This window comes from Mandrillus leucophaeus, unplaced genomic scaffold, assembly GCF_000951045.1.
Source record: "Mandrillus leucophaeus isolate KB7577 unplaced genomic scaffold, Mleu.le_1.0 Scaffold131, whole genome shotgun sequence".
In the NCBI taxonomy this organism is placed as follows: Eukaryota; Metazoa; Chordata; class Mammalia; order Primates; family Cercopithecidae; genus Mandrillus; species Mandrillus leucophaeus.
The window spans coordinates 5607604-5618628 of record NW_012101266.1 but is presented as its reverse complement, the minus strand read 5'-3'; the positions used below and the strand labels follow the sequence as shown (position 1 = coordinate 5618628).

The window sequence follows — 11025 nt, the reverse complement described above, 5'->3', positions numbered from 1 at the left end:
AGGATTAAACTGTAGAAGCACCTTTGAGACCTTCTCATTTTCCCTTGAGGGTTCTATGGTTTCTCAGCAAAACAAAGGAAAGAAGGCAGTACAGTTTTCCTTTCTTTCCAGTATTCTTTCCTTCTTTTTCATCCATCTTAAAGGTATGTGTTCTTTCTCTTTACCACCCTACTAGTTCATCTTCATGAGGCAACTCACATTAAGAAGCAGGAAGTAATAGAACTGTGAAACTTCATCATTTGAAAGGTGCACCTTTACAAATGATGCATCCTAAACCTGATGCCCTCTGAGGCTGGTAGAGAAGGAAGAGGTAAAACAAGCCACATTACGTAGATTCTGAATATATATTGCTATATTAATGTGTTATACTTAAGAGTGAAAGACAATTGGAGTTCCTTTATTGCAGTGTAAATGAAAATAAAAATAAAAACTAAGGAATGAGCATAATAGGGCCATTGGGATTTGGAAGAAAGAACCGCCACACTTAAATATTTGAGATGAGTGCTTTTGAAGGATGTTTATCAGGAAAATGCTGAATATATTTACCAGGATAATGCTGAAAGCAGCACAGTATTCTGGTTTCATAGAAGAGTTTTCATCCTTTTCCACTCTCCATTAGTGGAGGAGGGTAAACAGACAGGGTTGGTTTTTTACAAACTTGAAAATTGCAGGAAATAATTTGAATGTATAATTCAAGAGATCCATGGTACAAATAAGGTGTAGTAGAGAGGCCCTTTTAGATGCTGATCTGTCAGTGACCCAGACAAGCCGTTTAAGGGAGTTGGTTTTAAAGTGATGCCAGACTGTAGCCTTTGTGGCATTAGCAATAGCAACTATTTGGTGGCGTTGTGTTCCACAGATGATGAAATTCTCTGCTGAGTGCACTTTCAAATTATTTTAAATATACTGTATGTGTTTTCACATTGTTTCATATTGAGCCACAGAAGTGTGTGTGTGTGTGTGTGTGTGTGTGTGTGTGTGTAGGAAAATACAACTACAAACGTATCTCTAGTAATCTGTGGATATTGTAGATACAGTTGCTTCTAGAGTGTTAATATTGATTATCTAACAATGCTCTCAAAGGCTTAAATCAAAGTTACTTTTAATTCTAAAGGACAAATGGCAGTGGAGATTTTTTAGAGGTTATTGTCTTGTGGTTTTGAAAACAACTGAAACAGCTTGGAGAGGGCAGCAAGGGAATGACTTAATTGACCACCTGCACAGGTATCCTTTCTCTTTACCAGATATGCCCCTGGTGATATTGACTCATCTGTCAATTATCTCAGTGACCCATAAATTTAGCAAGTATAGGAACTCAGACTAGAGACCGAATGAGATTAAAATAGCATGACTCACTTGTCTTGTATATATGTGTGTGTATCTTTCACTTCCAAATATATTCCAAGAGATATCTTACAGATAGTGTCCCTGAATAAGTGACATTATCTGCTATGAGTAAGAACAGAGACCAACTTTTAGGCTAGAATTTAAATGGAACTTTTCTTTCTTTGATAATTTGCTAGTGTCCATAGGGGTAATGATGGAAAATTATTCATTCTATCCCATGCAAGACACAATCAACTGACGTAAATTCAACTCTACCTGCCATGGCATCCTAAACATAAATGGAAGCGATAAACGTATGAGTCATTTTGCCTAGAGTTCCTCTCAATGACCTGTGCCTCAGAGTTAGTGTGAAGATAGAGGTGTGGACCTGTGCCATTCCCTCAAGGGATGTGGTTCCTGAGGCCTCCACAGGATGAGCACCTTGCCAGGGTGTGGGATTCTGAGGCTTAAAAGTAAACATCATGTATCCATCATGGATAATTCAGCCATCATGGCTCCCATGTATAAGCCAGCTGCTTCATCTGATGCTGACCCTAAGGAATGATAATCTGTTCCAGTGCTAAAGAAATGCCTGGCTTTGTTGGGCTATTTCAATGTAGCATTTTCTGAAGGGATTTTCAAGGGTAATTTCATCTGTATATGACTGCTATTGACTTCACTGTGTCCTCTCCAAATTCATAATTGAAGCCTGAATTCCAGCATGACTATATTTAGAGACAGGGCCTTTGGGAGGTAATTAAGTTTAAATGAGGTCCTAGGGTGTGGACCTAATGTGATAGAATTGCTGGTCTTGTAAGAAGAGGAAAACAGCCTCTCTTTCTCCGTGTGCATACCAAGAAAAGGCCTTGTGAGGACTTAGCAAGAAGCAGGCACTCTGCAAGCCAGAAAGAGCCTGACCAAAAGCTGACTCAGTTGGCACCTTGATCTTGGACATCCCAGCCTCTAAAGCTATGAGAAATAAATGTCTGTTGTTTAAGCCACTCAGTCTGTGGTATTTGTTATAGCAGCCTGAGAAGACTAATATAGTGACTTTCTTCAGAATCCAATCCTGACGTCAGACGTGGCTCATATGCCCTAAACAGGGAGCTTTTCTTTCCTAGTATACGCTTTGAGTGTCGTGTTACTGAAGAAGAGCTGAAGGAGGAAAACTTGAGATTATTTATAGTGCATCCTTTACTATTCCTTCCCCAGGCTTCTGTGTAGAGATGGTAATCACCAATAAAATAAACCTTGGAGAAGTGTTTCATTCTTAAAAGGGCATAGTGTTGGGGGTCACCTAAATCTGAGATCCAAACTCACGCAGCCTGTTAGTATCTTTGTGACTCAGATGATCTTTCTGAGCCTTGGTTTCCTCAGCTGTAAAATACAGAAAATTGTACTGCTTAGGTTCAACAAGGTATGGACAGCTGTATAAAACTATGATTGGACAAAAATGTATGATCTAATGCTAATGGACCGAGTGGGGAAACCCAGCAAGTCCCATCTCTACATTCTCCCCGGCCCCTCTGAGCACGTGTTCCTTCCTTCTGGGTATAAGGCAGGACCCTCTCTGGAATGGGTCTTATGACCTACAGTCAAACAAGGTGGGTCAGATATTAATGATTTCTTTATGGTCAGTTTTTACACAGATGGGGTGGAGGGAAAGTTAGAGTAATACTTTAAGGTTTTATGGCTGACCTTGGAGAAAAGGGGTGCTGGTTTCTCTAACCCACCTTGGGGAAGAGGGATTCTAGTTTCTATGGCCAGACTCAAAAGAGAATGGGACTGAGAGAGAAGAGGGCCTAAGATAGAGAGAAAGTTTTGCTTCTGAGGCTATTTCTGAAGCCTTCATTTTGACAGATTGTTTTTAAAACCCCAACACTACCCAACATGCGTAATGAAGTGGTTGATTTCTATTCTGACCCAAGCTTCTTTTCTTTCCCCATACTGGTACTAAACAGTTGCCCCATCTTCAGAGCACACTTTGACCACCTCTGTTCTAGCAGTCTGTGTTAAAAGTCTAGGAGTCTGATGCTTGGGGGAGCCTCTTCTCTTTGTATTAGAACACTTTATGGCTCTTTCATAGGCAATCTGACATAATGTCAGGACAAATCAGTTTATTAACCCGATTTCACACTTTTTGTATCCCCATCAAATGCAATAGCTTAGCGTACATGTGGCCCTGCTTGAAGATGAGCATCTTCTATAGTTTGAATGATCCTGAGCTGGGAACTGTTGTTTCTCATCACCATCATCAGTGGAGATGGTGGCAGTAGGTTCTCCCTGCCTTTTGGCAGTTCTTAATCTTATTTTTGTATCACAGATCCCTTTGGCAGACAGTGATATCTATGGACCATTTCTCAGAATGTTATTTTTAATTGTATAATATAAAACCTGTAAGTTAAGAAAGGAAACCAATTATACTGCAATATGCTTATCAAAATATTGTGACAGTAATATATGTGCCCAATTGTTAACACATCAAACACGATCTAGTAGCATGTCTAAGAGCTGCTATTATCTTGAAGAAGTGGTGAACATAAGTAAAACTTTGACATCTATGGCAACTCTAGTGGGTTATGAAAATCTGTTTTCATACTCGACAATGTCACAGGTACTGCTAACATTACTGTGGTTTGTTGGTTACATTATAATAGCAGGAAACAGAAGAATTTCAGTTAGAAATTAGTGAAAACGAGTATGTACTTTTTACTCATTCAAGTTCAAGAACCCCCTGCATTCTCTGGTTAGGAATCCCTGCTTTGGGCATACCTAGTGAGAGAAAAGTTGGTGGGGGGTGTGGAGAGGGGTGCGTTCTGAAGCTTTTTACTACTTTTCCTGGGACAGGTATTTTGAGCTTGTAATAAAATCCAATGACAATTTCAGTCCCCAGTGAAATTTTATTGTAATTTCCTTTTGCTTTATTTGGAATACACAGAAGCAAGTTTTGCTCCTAACTTGCTTGTAGAGGCCTACAGTTCACTAAAGATTTAAACAAAGGTACATCAGGCATCATAAGATATTCACTTTCTCCCAGTTCAGTTAAGTCTATCTAATATATTTGCAGGAAAAGTTCTTGTTTGCAAAGATGCTTGTAGTCTAATGGTCACATCTATTCCCATGAGGAGGAAAATTTGCTACATGAGGAAGCTAGAGGATTTGGGACCCCTTTCTGGGAATTTTATTGAAGAAATTCCAAACAGCCCAAGAAAGAAAAGGATCTTTGTGAATCGGAAAGGTCTTCTTAGAGGATGAAGCAGAAGCAGAGCTTAAAATTGAAAGATTTAGTTAGGTAAGAATTGGGAGGTCAATGGGAGTAATGGGATCAGGTAGCTTTGGTCCAAGTGTAGGTTTGACAGAATATGAGCCTATAAAGTTTAGAGACAGCTATGATGAACCTTCACTGATATACCAGAGGGGTGGGATATTATTGGCAGAGAGGAGTCATTGAAGTATTTTAATAAGAATGAGATAAAGAGATTCCTGATTTTGGAATACTCGCAGGACTGGAATGTATTAAATGAATTATGGTGTCGGGGATGGGGAGATAATACAGTGTTTCTCTATTTATGGTCAGGTTATGTACTGATAAACTGAAAATATTTTTAAGTAGAAAGTGGATTTTTGGCATATGATATTTTCAATTTACTATGGGTTTATTTGGACATAGCCCATGGCAAATCAAGGAGCATGCTTTCACACCATCATAAAGTCAAAAAGTTCTAAGTCAAACCATCTTCAGTCAGGGACCATCTATATGGACAGTAGTTTTACCATCAGACTGCATGGAGAAAATTATACCTATTTTTCCTACCCTAGTATTTCCTTTAATTGCCTAATGATAAGGTTCATCTAGAGAACTTATTAATTATGCAGAATACCAGATTCTTTCCTGCAAATTACAACTGCAGTAGGTCTGAGATTCAGAAGAAAATTGGTGATTTTTGAAACAGCTCCATATGATTTTTATCTTCTACAAGTTGAAAAATTCTTCATAGGAATGTTTGGCTGATCAGGTCTGACATTGCATGTGAGGATATCAAAGTAGAAACTGATATAGACAAAGTGTAATTAATTAAATTTAATTAATTAATTTTTCTTTCCTTTTCAACTTTTATTTTAGAATCAGGAAGTACCTGTGCAGGTTTGTTACAGAAGTATATTGCATGATACTGAGGTTTGGATTATGATGGAACTCATTATCTTGGTAAAGAGCTAAGTACCAAATAGGTAGTTTTTCAGCCCTTGCCCTCCTTGCCTTCCTTGCCATCTTTTAAATGCGTCCTTTCTTTCATTCATAATATGTTAAGCCAACAAATAGTTTGAAGGACCATAAAAGAAATATAAGTTGGCTATGAGAGGGCAGTAAGAAACTCCAGCAGCGCTATAAAACACCACATGTAAGTCTTTATGGCACTGTATTTTCCAATTAGAAATAATAGTTATTATAAATTACGTTTTTTCACAGCCGTAAGTATTTATGTAACATGCACAAAAAAGTAAATTAAAATTCTCCAAAATAATGGCAGTAGAAATTATGGCAGCAAATGCAAAGACTGAAAAGTCAAGATAAACAAAATTAAATTAACCATTGAGGCTTCAATGTGTTTATTTCATATATACATATATATGTGAATATATATATCTGCTTATGAATTCTATTAATGAATAGATGCATTTTAAAATAGCTGTTATTTACTTTTCCTGAGAATGACTGTTTGAATTTTACAAGGAGAAATAAAAAGGTGATTTTTTTAAAAAATGTGAATATTGTATTTCTTTACTTTCAAGTTTTATTTTAGACACAGGGAGTACATATGCAGGTTTGTTACGGGGGATAATGCACCTAGGTAATGAGTATCGTACCCAATAGGTAGTTTTTCAACCCATTTCCCCCCATCCCAGTAGCCCCCAGTGTCTATTGTTACCATCTTTCTGTCAATGTGTAGCCAGGGTTTAGCTCCCACATAAGTAAGAACATGCAGTATTTGGTTTTCTTTTTCCGTGTTAGTTCACTTCAGATAACGGCTTCCAACTGCATCCATGTCGCGGCAAAAGAGATGATTTAGGTCTTTTTATGGTTGCATAGTATTCCATGGTGCATACTTACACACTGTTGGTGAGAATGTAAATTAGTCCAGTCACTGTCGAGAGCAGTCTGGAGATTTCCCATTGATAGAAATGGAATTTCCAATTGGTCGGCAATTGGAGGTGCTGCTCAATGAGTCAAGCCAACATGGTAACACGTAACTCTTAAGTTCCTTTGGTAGAAATGGTACCCTGTAGTCAGCATTGGTAGTACATGAGAGTCAGGGAAGACAGCAGGGCTTGTGGAAGCTTCCTCTGGAGAGTGGTCTCTTCTGATAGAACATTGCAGACCACCCCTGGGCTGTCACTCATGATTAGCATCTTGTGTGGGCTCCATCTCTCTCTCTCTCTCTCTCTCTCTCACACATACACACACACACACACACACACACACACACACCCTGTATATATACTACTGAAGTAATTTAGAAGAAGTTACAGGCATTTTAGCAGTGGGGTTTTATGAAAAACTGATTACCATTTAGCACAAGTTGCGTTAGAAATTTATCAGTTGAATAAGGAGGTCAAGGCTTTGGGGAGTCACTGTGGGAATGATATATGAAGAGGTGTCAGCTGGAGTGGATGAGCTTTTCACAACATTACTGGGTATGTATGGCATTAACGTATCATACCTTTTCTTTCAAGAGTGTGTGTAAAGAAGGAAGAATGGAGTTCTAAAAACTCAGAGTCTTCTTAATCCTGCTTCAGAGAGGTTTATGATGCTAAGGACTGTCAAATGTACAGTTGATTTTCTCCTGGAACCCCTGGCAGAGGAGAGCCTCAGTAGAGTGGTCTGGGGGAGTCAGATGCAAGGTTTCACAGTGAGTGGGAGAAAAGGTGCTGGGAGTACAGATGCAGTCTGACTTTGAAAAAAGTGAGACGTGGAGGGAGAGTAGAAAAGAATCACCAGATAAAGTTACTGGGAATAGATGATACTAATATGTTTCATTTTTTCCAATTACTTTTTTAGTGATCAGAAATGAGTGAACAATCAGAGAAAAACAATTCCATTCAAGAGGAACACACAGATCATAGTTTTCCTGAGAAGAACTGTCAAATTGGACAAAAACAACTGGTATGGCACACAGATGTTATGATTCCATGCTACTGGGGAGTGCTGCCTGGAGGATCTCTGAGATGCCCATGGATGTAGGTGGGAAGGTGGGCCCAGGCAGGGCTTCACAGGGAGGAGCTCTGCCGCCCAGGCTGATAGAGCTTTCCCTCCACCCCACTGCTCAGTGCGGGCTGCTCTCGCCTCACCTATCTCCTCTCCACCTCCTGTGTACCCTGATTTTTAGCCCAGTGTTCTGTACAGTAAAATTCTGCTTTTTGTGGAGAATATATACAAATGTTTTTATTTAATGCATCTTTATTTTGTTCTTATTATGTCATGTTATGGCTCTAAAACTGTATGTATTAACTCATCTAATCCTTTTCACACCATACTATTGTTAACTCCATTTTACAAAGGGAGAAACTGGGGCCTAGAGACATAGGAATTTGCTCAAGGCCCACCACTAGTACGTGGCAGAGCCAAGGCTTGAGCACAGGCAGGTGACCCTGCATCTCTATTCTTAACTTTGCTGTGCTACTTGGAATAGTGATCGATGGTACTAAGTTGTACATATTTCATAACCATACCTAATGCAGAACAGTTTAAGGTTAAGTTTATGAAACAAACCCATATACAGATACCAAGATGACATTTAAAAGAAACATTGTATTATTTTAGACTGACTAGACTTGTATTAAACTAAATAAACTGCAGAAAAGCCCATGACATTCTGTTACTAATTTGTTACATTGAAATTCCTATATTGAAAGGTTCCCTTTTGTTTCCAGGTGGAGTATTTCATGTATATGTCAGCCTATATGTTTTTGTGCTTCCGAGATTATTTTCTTCTATAATCCTTCAAAAGAGCATTTTCTTCCCTGATGACATGTGCTACATGTTCACAATAAGTAATCAGTACAATTCCATTGAAGCATTTTGTTGTTTGTCTTCCAGCTCAGGCCCCATTTAATTTCTAATTGTCTTTCGGCTCAGGCCCCATTTAATTTCTAATTACAGTGGCTCACACCCGTAATCCCAGGGCTTTGAGAGCCCAAGGTAGATCCCTTGAGCCCAGGAATTCAAGGCCAGCCTGGGCAACATGGTGAAACCCCATCTGTACTGCATAAGTACACAAAAATTAGCCAAGCATTGTGGTGCGTCCTGTAGTCCCACCCACATGGGAGGCTGAGGTGGGAGGATCACTTCAGCCCGGGGGGAATGAGGCTGCAGTGAGCCATGATCATGCCATAGCACTCCAGCCTGGGTGACAGAGCAAGACCCTATCTCAAAAAAAAAAAAAAACTCCGGAGACTTTTAAAAATGTCCCCCTATGCCCTAGAAAGTCATCCTAGCAATATTTCTCTTGTTCCAATCTGGCTTTGACTGAAAGTCAGTCCTTCAGGTGGCTGAGTTCTGAATGGGAGCCCCACGTGGAGGCCAGTCCTGGGTAGGGAGTAGCTCCAAAATGCGTCCCAGGGCACTGAAGGGGAGTGCTGGATCTACTCTGGGTTCTCACTGTGGTTTGAGACACTACATGGGCTTCTTTAGCTAACAGCTGAGGAAGGGCCTCTACTCCTTTGTCGTTACCCACATCAAATGCTAGTTCTGATGTGCATCCTCATCAAATTTGGAAAGCTGAGTGCCGTTTTGCAGTTTTAAAGAGAATTCGTCTATTCCCCTTGATTGTTTTTCACATTTTATTTTATGAGTGTTATACTATTTCTTTATTCAGAAAGAATGGCCCAACTTGAGAAAATTTATACCGTCTTTTGAAACTTAATTAGATTAAACCGTTTATTTCTTTGTGTAAAACATATATACTTTCATGCCATTATGGTGAAAGTTACGGAAAGTTCATTTTGGGGAAAAGTAAAACTTAAAACTATCTGATTCTTACTACTAATACATTTTATTTGTTTAATAGCAACAAATAGAGCGGCAGTTAAAATGCTTGGCATTTCAAAACCCTGGACCACAGGTAGCAGACTTTAATCCTGAAACAAGGCAGCAGAAAAAGAAAGCCCGGATGTCAAAGATGAATGAATATTTTTCTACAAAATACAAGTAAGATTCTGACTTATTATATTTGGTCTGTGGGATTATGAAATGCATGAGTTCTCCTTGACAAAGCAATTAAAGGTTCCCTCTTTTTATAATTTATTATTTAAAAATATCTCTTCTAAAATACAATAGTATCCATGTGTCTGGACGTTAGCAACCTTAAGAAACAGAAAAATAGACTATAATCCCGATTTAGGAATCAATTTCTTTTAAAAAGGCTTCAATAGCCCTGTAATAGAGTAATGGCTTTAGTAGGAAAGATGATTTAAAAGTAACGAAGATGTATCATTAGAAGGATAAATAATATAACCATGGGAATGAATTCGGGATATCAAATGGGCACAGCACTTTCATCAAGTACAATGATTGTTAGCACATCCTAAGTATAAACTAAGCAAACTGGCTGGGCGCTGTGTCTCACGCCTGTAATTCCAGTACTTTGGGAGGCCAAAGTGGGTGGATCACTAGGTCAGGAGATCCAGACCATCCTGGCTAACATGGTGAAACCCCATCTATACTAAAAATACAAAAAATTAGCTGGGCACGGTGGCACACGCCTGTAATCTCAGCTACTTGGGAGGCTGAGGCAGGAGAATCGCTTGAACCTGAGAGGAGGCAGAGGTTGCAGTGAGCAGAGATCACACCACTGCACTCCAGCCTGGGTGACAGAGCAAGACTACATCTCCATAAAAAAAATTAATTAATTAATAAATAATAATAATAAACTAAGCAAACTATAAAGGAAAAGGATAAATTTGACTATATTAAAATTAATATGCCCATTACAACTCCATAAAAACACTGAAAGACACATCATAAAGTAGAAGTTATTTATAATATAAAAAATCAGTATCCAAAATATATGAAGAATCTTACAAGTCAATAAGAAAACTATAAATATCCTAATAGAAAAATTAATAAACTGATAAACGCATTTTATAGAAGAAACAATAAATAAACATTCAGGATATAGAACCTCATCAGCACATGCAGAGAAGTGCCGTACTCCCCAGGGAGTCAGAATTTAGTCTGTCGACATCAAAGCTGATGAAGCTATGGGATATAAATTAAGTGTAAAACACTACAACCACTATTTAAAAATAGCTTAGTGTTCCCTATGTGCCTTATGACCTAACATCTTCACTCCTGAGTATATATTAATATCTGGAAAAAGTCTAATACACGTATAGGGAAATATGTTTAAGAAGTTTCATGGCATCACTGAAATAGCAAAGAAAATAAACTGTTAATAATCCAAATGTCCATCAACAATGGAAAAGATAAATAACTTGTGGTATATTTATACAGTGGAATACATATAGAAGTGAAAATATTTGAACAGCTACATGTACCATCATGGAAGAATCTCAACTCATGACCAGAATAACAAAGAAAATTACAAAAGAAAAATCACAATATGTTTAGGGACACCTACATATGTGTCATAACTAAAAGCAAAACAAGGAAGTGACTTTTATAACATCAAGGTACAGTTC

General features: G+C 38.4%; 1 protein-coding gene across 1 annotated transcript in view; it reads left to right on the top strand.

The window, feature by feature from the left end:
• The first annotated feature begins 7393 nt into the window (after positions 1-7393).
• Positions 7394-11025, top strand: part of ARL14EPL (ADP-ribosylation factor-like 14 effector protein-like) — a 10802-nt gene continuing 7170 nt past the window's right edge. Inside the window, exons 1-2 of the mRNA XM_011972862.1 lie at positions 7394-7489; positions 9393-9532. Coding sequence (XP_011828252.1) covers positions 7394-7489; positions 9393-9532 — 236 coding nt within the window. The remainder of the gene's footprint in view (positions 7490-9392; positions 9533-11025) is intronic.